Below are 15124 nucleotides of genomic sequence, written 5' to 3'. Positions count from 1 at the left end.
GGAGAAGTACGACACAAGACAGATCATGCACTCCCACTGCTGCTCAGAAGAGCATGAAGTCAGGGATGCTTTTCAGGGGTATTAAGACCCAAAGATTTGAAACAGGGTCGGCACATGTGGCTGTATTCTGAACCCTATCTGATGGTGCGGAGAAGTGATCGGGAATAAAACTGAGCAGAGCTTGACACACACAAACACACAACCCACGAAGAAGACCCCATTTTTAGAACTCTGTGATCTGGTGCCAGAGAAAAGAAACAAAGGGAAAAATGTATTTGGGCATCTTAAAATTTAATCAAAATAACCTCAAAATGGATATACTTCCCCTTTTTTAATGTTTTTAGCTTTTTGTCTTTTTTCTAGTAGTATTTACTCTTGACTGCATGTGGCCTCCCAGCCCAGAACCTACATTTAATTATGGTTGTGTATTGTAGATCAAAGTGTAAGCAGATCCTTGCTCATTTAGAGGGCTGAGAGGAAGGGCTCAGTACCTAAATCTATGGATAAGCGCTGGTCACCTAATAAATAACCAGGCTGTCACTCAAAGATTCAAACTCTCTGGGGCTTTTTTACTGAATCTTGTTTGTTGGCATCCATACTGAGACTTGAACAACCTTTAACTGCTAGTTTCATGAAGATCATTCAAGATGACACGTCCCCACATTATTTTCAGCTAGCTTTGTTCCCTGTCAACCCACTCAGTCTCATTACTGAATGGCAGAGAGCGAATTTTGTTGCATATCAGAGATGTGCTGAGACATGAGACAAATTCATCTGTGTGAGCACAAGTAACAAATGCAGTCTTTTTCTCTGTGTCAGATTCACAAAGCAATGTCTGCGCTGGTGTACGTATGTAAATAGAGGCAATCTTATGCACTATTTTTTGTGGAGAATTTACCATCAGGGCAAGCTTGCAAGGAGCAGCAGCCATTCTGGTGAACTGAACAGAAATATCATCTTTTCATTGGCTCCCTATTGAGACCAGAGCTCAACTGATGACCGGGTCGATCCTGACAACTTCAGAGTATAATCTTATCCCAGTAGAGCACTTCCCTCTCATAAGCAGGCTTGCTTGGAGATTCCAGAAGTAGAATGGGAGGCATTCGCTGTAGCTAACAGGGCCCTCTCCTCTCGAACCAGCTCCCAGTTTGGGTCATGTCCTGTTTGTGGTCTCTCTATGCTCTCATTTTCTCTATTATTTTCCTGCTTGTGCCAGCAGTCTTTTCATGTTCATTGCACCCCACCAAGTTTTTCCTTGTAGGTTTGATTGTTGGGGGTTTCACTTTAATATTGCAAGGTCTGAACCTTACAAAAATCAAACACCTTGAGCTGACTGCTGTTGTGAATTATTTTTTATTTTTGGCATTTTTTTTCTCTTTAACCGCTTTTCATTATGAATCTTTTCTTTAAGTAACTGCTGTCTGCAGCTAGCAGGGGGGATGTGATCTATGATTGTGTACGTGTTCAGTTTTTCAGAGAACATGCAAGCACACAGTGTATGCTTCTGCAAATGTTTAAGTGTGTCATTTGAGCATGTTTTCACAGTAAAATCCCTGCACGTGCAGCCTCATAAGGAGTTGATTGGCTTCAGTCTCGTTTCTTGTTTAACTGAGATTTCCTGGTCGAAATTGAAAAGTGTTTTTTTCACATTAATAAAAAAAAGTTTATGAATGTGTTGCAAGTGATCCACGTGATCCGTGGCCCCTGAACACGCACACACAGATACTCAAATTGTCCGTCAGTGTTATTCTCCTGACTGAATCTGTTATTGGAGGCAGTAGGTAACTAAAGTATGGTCCCAGGTTGCTGAGCGTTAACTCCATTTGTTATGTTGAAAGATTTTGTTTCACTTTGACAGGACATGATGTCATTGGACAAAAGGAACGGATAATTATGCATCTTTGATTTCGCTTTTCCCCACTGAATCTTCTGTAATAATACAGATATTGTATGAAACCATCTGCCATTCTGAACTTTGGCCCAACTTGAATATGAATATGAATTTTAATCCCTTTCAAACACTGTCAGCCCTATTTATCCATGTAATAATGAGAAATAAATGTATAAACTACATGGCTGTTGAAGCATAGGTCATACACTTTATTATTTGTTGTGCCCGAGTCATTTCCAGGGGCTATCTGTCTTGTTTTTGCTGCAGTTTTATTCCACATTACCCTTAAACCCAGTAGGGTAAAGTTGTGTAACAGATATTCCACACTGCAATTATGCCTCTGGCTTTCACATATTATTTGTGCCCATTTCTATTTTTAAATTCATTTCAGAATTTTCCTTTAGCTGCATTTGGAAACACCGCCTTTCCACGGGTCTACACTAACAGAAAATAAATTTCCACTATCCTATTTAGGATAAAAATATAATTTAGTTTGCCGAGCCTTGTGACTGGCTGGTGAGTAGTGAAAATGTGGCCCGCTGCCACCCAAGCATGTGACGGAACATAATGAGTTTTAGGTCAGCCTGGTATTCCTGTCAGTTTCCTCCTGTCACAGGACATTGTGCAAGTCTCTCTCTCACACACACAAACATACATGAACTTGGCCTGGCCCTCAGCTCGTGGGAGGGGGACATTGTCGCACACACTAACTGCTTCCAGTGCTGTGTTTATTGGCCTGTTACAGAGCTGTTAAACACAATTGTGTGGAATACCAAACACGACCCTGCACAACCTCAACTGCACTTTTACACCTGAGGTTGAGACATAAAACACATACATGCTCTCACTTTCCACTTTGACCTGTGATTACGGGCAACATTTTTTGTGTGTCTGTTGCCATGTCAACCATAACCATGAACACCACGATTCTCCTCTCACATCTCAACGCAGATTTTCCACCTTGAATCAATGCATGCTCAGCAGTGAGAGGGACAAAAGGACAGAGGCATGGGAGGTTGGGGTGATGGAGGGATAGAGGGCTGTAGAGTTGGTCAGAGGGAAGAGATGCTGTCAGTGGTTTTGGCAGTCATAAAAGCAATGATGCATATGGGACATTCTGACCTCAGACTATTTCTCTCTTGGATCTGTCAGCACTGCTCAGCAGTTCCAGTGCTCCCTTTTCTTGCCCTTTGTTGCCCCTGTCGTCTTTGTTTGGATACTGTATGTCTGTCTCCCTGTGTGTGTGTGTATGAGTCACAGCTCAAGCATTAGACCACAGATGGGGGGCTTTGGAAAGGTCTGCGAGGTGACCAGGGTGACCTGCTATTAACAGTAGCACAGAGAACTGGGTGGAGGATTGCCGTTCAGTTCTGAGTTCACGTTCCTAATAACGTGACACTGTCGTAACAGGATGGTGACAAGGACGGGCATTTACGATTCTTTTCCAATATGTTCGCTGACATTTTAAGGCCATTTCAGCAAAAATTGTTTGGCATCAAAGTTTGATATGCTAAAACAGTACCAAGTATTTTATATTATTAAAAAGAACAGATTTAGAGCAGCTTTAGCAGTTCTTGTTATATTTTGATCTTACTGGAGATGTTTGCCCAATTTGTCTTGGATGCAGATTGAACACCTGACAGCGCTGTGACCCAGAATAAGTGTGGATTATTAAAAGATTGTACTTGAACTCACAAGACATCTACCAACCAGTACAACTGTTTTCTTTTGGCATAGTAATATTTGCTCTTTTGTGCTGTCATCCACTTTCGGGCAACTGGGATTCCTCAACAAGTCCTCACTGGTCACCAGAGCATCAAATGCTCTTTAGATCCAAACCTCCTCCACTCATGAAAAAAAGCTATTTTGCTTTAATCACTGTCCCCCTATGGACTTGTACTGTTGTGTACTGTTGCCATTGGTAAATACAACATGTTTGTTTCTCTGTGTTTGTGGCTTTTAATAACTGTCATCAAAAGGGAATGAAAGGAGAAAAGAGCCAACCAAAGATTCGTTTTGTATCGCCCAGATTTAGGATTGTTGTGCCATTTTCTTTTCCATTACATACTCTGCTCCTTGAAACATTGTGTGCCTTTATGTATAAACATCTAGAAAGTCAATTGTCTGACTGCCCTCTGTCGTCATCTGTGAGATATTATCTGTTTATTGTTAGTATATTTCTGTGTAATGTGGCAAGACTATGACTGTCGTACACCTGACATCATCGTTGTGTTCCATCATAAGCACTTTAAAATCATGAGCAAACACCATTATAAGGTGCTGTGTTATTTGTTCACATTCACTGTAACAGATAGGTGCCTGTGTTTTCTACCCTGTAATAGTCACAACTACCCTTTTTAAATGAACAAAAACCACCTGCTTAATCATTTTTATTACATAAAATTCCCACAATTCTATACTAAAGAGGTTGATACAGATGTTTCCTCTCAAAAACACAAACAGATTTCCATTGGTTTTTAATTTCACTGAACCTATAATGATTTATGTTCATAATATTTTTCTCTGATTATGTGTAAAACTTTAATTCCTAGAAGGTGATATATGGTGACAGATTCGGTCACTCATCAGGCACAGCGTGGTTCTGTAATAGTTATTTACAGTCTGTGTCTAGATGGCAGTTTTAAAAAAGTAAATAATAAGTAAAATGTTTATAGCGATAATTACTATGATATTGTACTATTGTGTACTTACTCAGAAATATGATATACAAAATCCCTTTGAATTATAATTGAGCTTCGTTTTACATTAAATTAGCCCTGAGATCATCCAGGTGCTTAATCAAACTGTCACATGATGTGAACTCAGTGATTTCATTTTTTCTATCACACGGTGATTAAAACAAACTCATTCTCTGGATTCTAGTTATTATAATAAACTTTGCTGTAATGCTTTTTTGTTTACATTACAGTATAGGTAACTGAAGCCATTGCTCTTATTTTTTCTGTTTCCTCGTGTTCCTTATACCAACACACCCATCAGCCAGTACCGTTGTTCTGACGATATTTGATGGTTGAGGACTTTGGCACATATCTGTTTGTTTATATATATATATATATATATATATATATATATATATATATATATATATATATATATATATATATATATATATTCAAGATGTCCAGCAGGATAGCATTAGCCTCAGGCACCGTCGTCAAAGTGCAGGCCCGAGTCATGGTATTAAAGCCGGCACTTTCCGTATGTCAGCCTGCTTTACAGCTTAACCCTGCTTAGATCTGCAACAGCCCAGGCAGTGTCGGTGATTTTTTTTTTCTCTGCGTGCCAGCTCTTAAAAAGGCCAAAGCTTATGTGTCACTGTGCAAAAGCGTTCCCATTTCAAACCACCCTTTAAAGAATAATCAAAAGAGGAAGCAGAGTATGATGAAAGTGTAACCATATCTGTACTTCTCTCTCTTTCTCAGTGTCTCACTCTCCTCCTCTTGATCCTGCTTTCAAAGTCTTTTTCTCTGTCTCGCCTTCTCTTTCACTTCCCATGAAAACTTGGAGATGGTTTCCAGGCCCGTGCAGTTATAGCCAAAGATCATACAAGTGCATATGCAAATTTTGATGGTGTGTGTCTTAACGTGTTAAGATATGCCAAACATATCTTACAGTATAACTTGCTCATGAAACCAGAGGGCTCATAGAGTATCCACCTCTCTAATAAGTGAGACTAAAAATAAGTAGAAGTAGTCTCTCTGACAGAAGTGAGCACACATCCACACACAAGTATCTGGCAAAACCTGCTGTCTGCCCCCTGGACCCTGCACCCCTTTGCTTTTCATTAACTAGGCTAGTAAATGGAAAAACACAAAGCAATATTGTTGCTCAAAGTTGTTGCTTGCACTCTTGCCGGCTACTGCTTACTCATCTAAAGGCTTTTGATTTTTATTTGATTTGTTTATTTATTTATTTATGTATTATTTGGGACATTGTACAGCTGGGACTGATCTCCAGTGCTTTTTAAAAAGACTTTAGTATTTAACTGACGAAACCTCAAAGTTTTTTGTTTTTCTGTTTCAGAAAATCACAGTGGTTTTAAATGGATGCTCAGAAATATGTAATGTAATGTATGTAATGTGCATTTTGTAAGACGGTTTAGTGTGTGTGACCAAATGTAGGGTTTTTTTCTTTTTTAAACCAAGGAAAGTATTGTTCACCATGTTCAGGCTTTTCCAGCAACACCCGGAATGTTGCACAATTTTTTTTCTTCTATTCTTTCCATCACAGTCCAAGTTCTGTAATACTGGCAAAAAAACTGAACTTTTGTGCACTTGGATGGCATAAGACAGGTGCTTGTTTACTGATGGGTGAGGCTGAATTGGCTAACATGATTAATGTTCCCCTCTTTTTTCTGCCTTTTTTCAAGTTGGAGCTGCAGCCCTGCTGTGTATTCCTCCCCAATGACAGCCTCCCTTCTCCGAGCACTATCATCTGTGGCGACATTCCCGGCACTGTGCGTAGCTGGTACCACAACCAGACCAACATGCCTGGGACTCTGGTAGTTTGCCTGCCTCAGATTAGTATCCTCAGTGCTGGGCATAAGTACATGGAACCACTACAGGAGCTCCCCTTTGTGGTCTCAAAGCCCATCTTGGAAGAAGGTAGGTTTTCATACCACATCTAATGAAATCTAAACTTTCATTAGAATTATTGAAATACTCTGGGACATACACCCAGATACACAGTGATGTCAAAAAGAGTGATTTCAAAGCTGAAATTAGAAACACTGGTGGTGATAGATGCATAAGCTAAAATTGGAAATCTTGGGAATTTAATCCCACTTAGTGAGAAAGAAAATATGACTTAATAACTCATTTAATTTTTATTAATAATTAAAATGTATGATTTCACAATAGTAATAGCATATATAATGTCAATTCATCATCATTAGAGTCTTTTCAACACTGAGCAAACCTTTGACCCACTGCTACTCATTTACCATGACAAAAGACAAACAAACTTAAGTAGCGCGACTTTGAGAGATAGATCGTGCACATGTGGTGTGCACACCTGGTGGAGTTGACACAAGCAACACTTAGATGGTTGAGCAATGTTTTCTCTTCAGGAGGAGAAAAAAGGGGGGCACACTTCTTTTCTCCAAACTTTTTAATGACATCAGCATTGGGCATGCAGTTGTAAAAAAACAGAGGAGAAAGAAAAACGACAGCAAAAACAGTGACATCAGCTGCCTTGTCAATGTTGCAGTGAAAATTAACAACCCATGCTTTTAGTAATTCATTCCTACTCTTTGAAATGGTCTTCATCCCTCATATTCAATGCTCGGGATCAAAGCAGCCTGCCAAGGGCGTATTGGTAAAAGTGCTCTTTGTGGCCCTGTGATAATGAACCTGTTCCTCATCCCTGTAAGATGGTACTTCCAGGGTCAGCAAGTTCATTGGTTCAAGCACTCCCAGTGCTGCATGCTGTTTCAGACTCACAGATTTAATATTAGGCCTCAATTTCCGCTGTGTTTGTGTATCTGGTTAATGGATGTGGCGTAATCAATTATAGATGAAATAACTATTCAATATTCCTTTTCTCAGGTTTTCCATTTCACAATAGTAAAAGGTTATGTAATGTCCAAGTTTTTTTTCATGTGCTGGAAAAATGTTTTTACTCAAGCCACACCACTGTCTATTTTGTGGATCCCATATATGGTGGACAATTTAAATAATTGGGTTCCTAAAGGTATCTTAGAATCAGACTCTGTCAAGATCTGGCAAAGCTGCCCTCGCTGGATTTTAACAAAAAGGAAGAAAAATGAGAAGAAGGCCCCCACGTCCCAGGTACTTCAGAACTTGGGAATGACATCACTCCTGAGTAAGCTTGTTCCAAGAAAAGCGAGGAAAAACAGGATTTGTTTTGGTTCTTTGCAAGGTAGAGCGATTCATACATCACTAGCTATACAATATAATACTCGATTATGGGTCCTTAAAAACAGTGCTGCATTCAAAGATAAAGCCCGGTCAGTGCTCTGCTTATTTAGTTGAGTCACAAATACAGTTTACAGTTTTACCTCTTTTTACTTTTACTGCCACCATCTTGGATTGTTAACTCGGGATGGGTGTGGGTGCTCCGACTTTCTGAGTGTGAAATCCAAGTTTAGGGGTTCTGGATTCAAATTCTGACTGAGAATTTGGAAACACCATTCGTTATACCGTGGCGTAAACTGCAAATAATAAAATAATACAAGCTTCTCATTTTTGTTATATATATTTATGCTGTTACCAATCCACAGCATTCCACATGCAAAGTTTAAGTGGCACGATATACCAGGTGATGACCTCGTGGTGAAGTGGTTTACACATTTATTTGGCAAAGTTGCTGGTTCAATTCCAGCTGGAGCCATAAATCATTTTTAGGGTTGTGTCAGGAAGAGCGTACAGCAAAAAATCACTCTGCCAAATGAAACATACGGAGCTACCCGCTGTGGTGAGCCCTCGTGACCAGGGAACAGCAAAAAGTAGCTGCTTCTTCCTGTAAGAAGTCCAAGCTAGACCTTAGCTCATAGCTTATGATTCATACTAGTTTTAAACTATACAAATATTGAAAATAGACGTGGTTAGACTGAAGAAACATTAGCAAATTTATATTCAGCGAATAAATCTAAGTGACAGATTCTCTCAAAAAGGGAACACAGCACAATCCTTCTTACCTCTAGAGACCAAAATATGCCGAATTCTGTGCTATGGTGTGACACGTGTATATTGGATAAAACTGTTGCCTTTCATATGGCATAAACAATATGGCAGATTTGTAGAAAGATGGTCTATTCGTGTCTTATGGAGAACAATATGTACAAATCAGAAACACCTAGGTTAAATGGGATAACACAGAATCACATATTTTTCCTGAGACCATAGTGAGTGTTTATCTCTTTGCCCTCACGTCACATAATGTCTGTCATCCTTGCATCTCTTTGCCATTTGCAATATACGTACTTGTTTTCATATATCATTTGCTTTTTCTTTATGTCTAACTCCAGGTGATGCCTTCCCATGGACGATCAGCCTGAGTCAGTTCAGCATATACACATTGTTGGGGCAGCAGCAAAGCCTGAGCCTGTTGGAGCCGATGGGCTGCACTTCCACACTAGCTGTCACATCCCATAAGCTGCAGAGCTCTGCTGAAGCAAGGCACTCCTTTGTAGTGTGCCTCCATGTTGATCTACAGCCCGTCCACGTCAAGTGCTCCAACCCTCAGGTCAGTCAGACAGTCTTTGCAGTCACAAAGTAGTCATTAGAATTACATGTATATTTATACAAATCATCCCCTTGTAAACTTTCCTGAAATATGAACGCACGAACCCTGGCAAGAAGATCCTGCCTCCGCATGATTTTCTGATATAGATTGAGTCCAGTAAACAAACTGCCTCATCTTCTGAACTCGTATAATTTTCATGAAAATGGAAGTGTAAACATGAGAGTGTTGCCTTGTTTGTTTTGGTAAAACATTTTGAGGTCTCAGTCAAGAAGAGTAAGGGATTGCAGTACTCACCATCATTGTTTTACAGCATGTTATTATGTTTTAGTGAGACTGTGATGAATACGGACGTACTGCAAACGGAACATGTTTGTCTCCCAGTTAGGTCCCTGTGTTGTTTTTCATTTCTCTCGTAGAATCACATCTACATGTACCATTACACGTTTTGTTTTTTCACAATTGAATTAGCTGTATTGAATTAAGTTCCTCTGTAAACACTTAATTGGGTCAACCTTTAGAGCGGTCACACTGTTAAATGTCTTCGACCACAGTGATGACCCATGGTGATATTGAGGGGAATTGGTACCAGAAACGAATTAAAGGCCTTAATCTGCTTGCGGTGAAAAGTTTCCCAGAGATGAGAAGAACTTTACTGAGGGAAAGTTTCTTTTCTTGCTTCTCTGGTCTCCCCGTCAAGTATGCTGCTGGTGTCTGGCAAAGCCGGGGAGGCTTATTGTGATTATATGATGAGTCATTATTAGTTTTTGGATGCCATTATAATAAAAAAAAAATCGTAATTCCTTTGCTCTGTTGTCCCATCTGCTCACCTCCCTCTTCTGTGCAAAATTTCTGACTTGAGGGGGGTAATAAGCTAATGCAGTTTCAAGTCTCACTGCAGCTTTTTAAGAACTGCTGCCAGAGCAACCCCACCCTCGCTAGAACAAAAGAGACCTCACACTACTTGATCGTCTTTCTAATTAGCGTTGCCATCTGGGGGAATATATATGGAGTTGTCAGAATGCTGCACAGTTACTGTACAATAAGTACAATGATTGTTGGATTTTGGGGGTAAAATTACATCTGCCGTTTCAAAACAAATAAATTATCACAGCGCTGATTTTGAGATATTAATACATTTAAAGTAAACAAATAGAAGCAACAAATTTGGCCCCTTAAATTTCCCCACGGCTACTCGGCTGCATGTTTGTCACATTAAGTCAGATTTTCCATTTCCATTACATGATGGATTACTTCATAGCACTAACAAAAGTATTTTTAGACAGTGTGGTGAAACAGTCGAGCCTTCAAGCAAACACCGTGGTGCGTTTTCACAGGTAGCAACTAGTATCGTAGTCGTATTTTGTATTTTTATCTGTGACTGTGACAGTACACGTGAAGATGCAAATTTCCTAATGAATTTTGGATTGTGCAGGTATATAGATTCAACCACGTCCGCAAAAGTGTGAGCAATGAGAAACCAATGCAGTCCATATGACACTTGTATGCCTTTTAGTCTGGACAGGAGGAGTTAAACGTCTCCATATTACTTCAACAAACTGACTGACTGGCTGTCTGAAAGTTGGGGTTACTAGTTGTGCTTTAACATTATCAGGACCACCTTGGAACGAGCGTACACACAGCAACTGTTTGCTTTAACCTTTGGCACATAACTGTACAGAATTTCAATGAACAGATATGCACACATACACACACCTGTTCCCGTGTACACAAGAGTTACCACACATACTCAACAATATGTCATTTTTGTGAAGTTTCTCTATAAACTGCTCCTAGATAAAAGGATACAAACACTCGCCATCTGCATGCTGTCCTGTCCCTCTCCATCTGTGTGTTTTTATGAATGACTGTTGGAAGCCTCTGTTCAGTCTCCAGTTTGTAGTACTGCACCCTAACAGGCCTCCTGATCTGCAGATGACAGGCCTTTGGAGAATCCAGGCCTCCAAATGTTCCCCAACTCATGAAATGTTGCATCTGTATTATAAGCTCATGTAAGCGTGTGTGTATGTGCATGTTTTTCATGGCCCAACCTACCCTAATAGCAGTAGCTGAGCTAAACTGTCTAACCCTGCTAAGCAGAAGTATCAGCAGCAGCAAATTGACATAGGACAGGGTAAATAATAGAGGGAAGGTAGGAGATGAAGAATGAAGATCAATGATGAAAGGGTGGATGGAAAGGAGTTCAAGCTCTGCTTAGGTTTCATCGTAAAATTAAGGACAAGTCTTTATCCCAGATGCTAATACAGAGGTCACGTAACAACCCTGTCATTCATTTTCGTGTTGATCTCACTGTGCACACATTTTCCCTTTTTTTTCCCCCTTTGCTCAGCAGTCTTCAGTCTTTTCTTCCACATCTGCTACTGAGTGCAGTAGGCCTTGTTGTGCTTGATTGGAGTTCCAGGCCCCAACTCTCAGAGAAGGGCGCACGGTGCCGTACCTCCCCTGCCGGCAGTGCAGTTTGGTTGGGTATGGCAAACAGCTGTTGGCCCTGTCCCTGGACAGCGGCTGAATCGGCGTAGCAGCTCTTCCTGGACATGTTTGAAATGGTGCAGCTGTAATGTATTGTGGTGCTTCTAATTTGATTTATGATTATTTGTGGAAGACCTCCCTGCAATGTGTGCGCTAACAGGAGAGCATGTGTGCGAGCGAGACTCTGAGAGTAAAAATGTGCTCAGAGTCTATTTCGTATGTGTGCTCATGTGCCTGTGCACCTTTAAGTTTAAGGGACCCTCAGTGGTGGGGGCTGCGGGCTTAGCTGGCTGCAGAAGCGAAGCATTTGAAATCCAGAAATTAGCTCACTGTGAAAGCGTGTTGCTTTTCTCCCTTCTTTCCTCCTAAAAAGCACCAAGTGAATGCATGAATAACCGAAAGCATCACATCACATTCCCCTGCTTTCGTCTCATGTTTTCCACTCTTTTTTTTTTTTTTTTTTGGCTTTGTTGTTGTTTAAAGCTAAGGCTCTTTTCAATGCGAACACATGATAAATAGCTGAGAACACTTGACGCAGAGCCTTCAGTTTTTCCTAATCGTGGTGAGTTTTTAGCAGGAAATTGATGACAGAATTTAACTTTCCTCTGAGGGTGTTTCTTTGGAAGTTTTGTTGTTATGGATAACAAATTGCACAGTGAAGCACGTGTGTAAGCATGCTGCGCCTCGCAAAGTGTGACCCATCGAACAGAAACACCAACGCATAGGTTTTACATCATTTTTGAGAAACGAGGCCTCTCTGAGTGACAAGTACAGAAGTATGTTAAGTCAGAGAGTGAAAGAATGAGAATGATAGAAGTCCATTTCTGGCTAATATTTCCTCTTTCTCCCTTTCCTTCTCTCTCAGCTTTTACTAGGTTTAGTGTCACATAACAACAAAGCTGCCAAGCCAAATCATGGTAATGGCCTCAGAAGTCAGAACTACATGAGAACTCCCCAGTGCAGCTGTTTGAGTCAGACCTTGGCAAAAAAAAATATACATTTGAATTTGGTTTTGACTACTTGTGGTGTGTTAGGGTTATCTTTTGAGGCACTCAGTTGGCACAGAATACTTTTCAGAGTATAGAAGCTAATTGGGAAAACTGAATGATACGTGTTTAATATGTTCTCAGTTTCCAAACAAGTGCTGTTAAACAAGCGGATGATGCAACATAGTGATAAACAGTCCTCACTTCCCATTCAAAATGAGTGTTTTTTCCCCCCAAACAGAGAAACCAAAAATTGTTTCGCTGGTAGACTGTCTTTATAATTGTTTTCAACCATAATTACAAAATACAAAACTAACGTTCTCTGTTTATCTCTGCTTGGTTCACCCTCCAGGTTCAGTTGTTGTATGAGCTCTTCCTCAGCTGGAGCTCAACGTGGGCTCGTCTCCAGAGGCATGGCATTTTGCGTCAGACGTCCAACATCCCAGATCCGCCTGCCGGTGCCGCTCCATCCTCCCCTGTACGCAGCAGCGCTGGCACCGCCCTGCCTGACACCAGCACCTGCAGTCCTTCTGCAGACTTTGGCTCCCCCACTGAGGTTGGAGTTTCTCACAGTTACACTTTTTATTATGTCAATTCAGAGTTTATATGAGTTATGGGAATCATCTGCTCATCTACACTGTTTTTGGTTTTTTTTTCATCCAGACAAACCTCTTTTCATAATCGGGGGGAAAAAACACATGAAATGGTCCATTATTTCATTCACTCATTCATTCAGTTGAATGTCTGTCCATACATAGCACTGGCTTAGTCACTCATGAACTTTGCCTTTGTCAGAATCAGTGTTCCAGCTTTAATGTTGTGTTACTTTTTTAATATGCGACCTAATGACAGCCTGCCAGCACCCATCTTTTCTCAGCTAGCTGCTGTGAGTCATGCAGTAACAAATGCCATTTAAGCCATTGTTGTATACATAATTCTGGTGCTGATTTACAATTTTAAGTGCAAATATTGTTATTTTATTGTTATGAGTAGCTGAGTCAGTCTTAACACACGTGACAAAAAATGTTTTGTTTCTGGAAAAATTTTAGAGGTGGAAAAGTATAAATCACTGCTTGTGTTTCTTACATGATTTTTTCTTACTCAGTGAGGTTTTATACTCCAGGCTAGGCAGAGAGTGCTGTTTGATTCGTTTAAGCTCAGCCTTGATTGAGGATAAACTTGCCTCTTAACTGGGGGAAAATAGTTACCTGTTGTTACATTTTTTTACTCAGATTAAAAATCAAACCCAGACATAAGTTTGAAATGTAGCAGTGCATATGCATGTGCAATAACGAAGGCTATTAAAGTCATATTTTCTTAGGGAGTAGCCTCAAATATAATTTTTTTCCCTTTTGTCTCTAGATGGTTGTGGCAGTTATCCCAGCTTTAGTTAATGTGGCAGGAGTTTTTCCTGCTGTGTAATACTCTTGCAGCAGCAATCAGTGCTGGGGATCCATGGCCTTGGGGCCACCAGGACACTGGATAATATGTCTATGTGTGTTTTTGTGAAGCATAAATATAGCATTTATAAAAATGATAGTGAGTGCGGGTCAGTGTTGGCATAGTGGAAACTAGTCTAGGCTATAATAGTGTTCGACCAGCAGCTGCCTGTCACCACTGTGGGCCCCCAGGGATCGCAATACAACCACCATACTGGCCTAAGAGGCAATAGCGTGTACATGCTTATGAAAAAAAGTGTTTCATATGTCAGTGTGCATCTGTGCCTACATTTGTTTCCTTGCTATCGACATGTGGGTGTTCTTGCGTCATTTGTGGAACTTGGAGAAGTGGCAGCAGTTCAGTAGAACTGGGAAGAACCTGGTATAGTGCCTCTATAGCAAGGCCACGGTGGCCCCTGACAGCCCACTTGTCACTGTTTACCTAAGTACAAACACTGGTAGAAGTGTTTAGTCCTCTGGGAGGCCGAGTGATTGAGCAAGAATGTAGGAGCTGTTTTGATAAGTCTCAGCAGTAGTGGCGGCAGTCTCCCCCCAACACCCCACCCTTTCTTTCTCTAGCTACATTCACATTACACCCACAAAAACCTCTGCCCTACTGTCCTCCCAGATATTTTCTTCCCCATTTGTGTAAAAATATAAAGCAATCTATTCATACTTCTGTATTTTGTAAACAAGTGTTCTACTAGTATTTATTAATTTACACAGCATAGTATTTAATAAACAGACATTCCCCTTTCAGCCGTTTTATTGTTTCGCCACACTTTTCTGTTCATCGTACCTTTTAGCTCTCTTTCCTCTGATGGTGATTTTAATCTGTTGAGATTTTTTTTACAACTTTTGTCGCCAACTTGTGTGGCTCGCCTGACCACCAGTAGTTTACCTGCACTATTAGGAGCGATGATTCTCTAATAATGACTCACTGCATTAAAGCGACAGTGTTAAAGTTTCCAAGGGGGTAACTTCTGCTAAGTTTTGCTGGAGTTGTTTGTTAGAAAGTAAATAGTTCCTGCATGAAACTGGTCACAACGAGGTTTAAAAGTTTAACCAATTAATGATTTCTGGAAACACTGCCA

At 40.5% G+C, this 15124-nt stretch overlaps 1 protein-coding gene across 3 annotated transcripts in view; it reads left to right on the top strand.

Annotated features, from left to right (window-relative positions):
- The window catches only part of vps13b (vacuolar protein sorting 13 homolog B), a 302372-nt gene that overhangs the window by 147948 nt on the left and 139300 nt on the right, over positions 1-15124 (top strand). For all 3 annotated transcript variants that reach the window (XM_085422124.1, XM_085422126.1, XM_085422125.1), the window contains exons 23-25: positions 6282-6516; positions 8901-9118; positions 12944-13147. In XM_085422124.1, coding sequence (XP_085278250.1) covers positions 6282-6516; positions 8901-9118; positions 12944-13147 — 657 coding nt within the window. The remainder of the gene's footprint in view (positions 1-6281; positions 6517-8900; positions 9119-12943; positions 13148-15124) is intronic.

This window comes from Rhamphochromis longiceps, linkage group LG11 (genome assembly GCF_057381845.1).
Source record: "Rhamphochromis longiceps isolate RC_006_pf linkage group LG11, R_longiceps_female_GT1.1, whole genome shotgun sequence".
NCBI lineage: Eukaryota > Metazoa > Chordata > Actinopteri > Cichliformes > Cichlidae > Rhamphochromis > Rhamphochromis longiceps.
The sequence above is the reverse complement of the archived record's forward strand: the minus strand, read 5'-3'. Positions and strand labels throughout refer to the sequence as shown.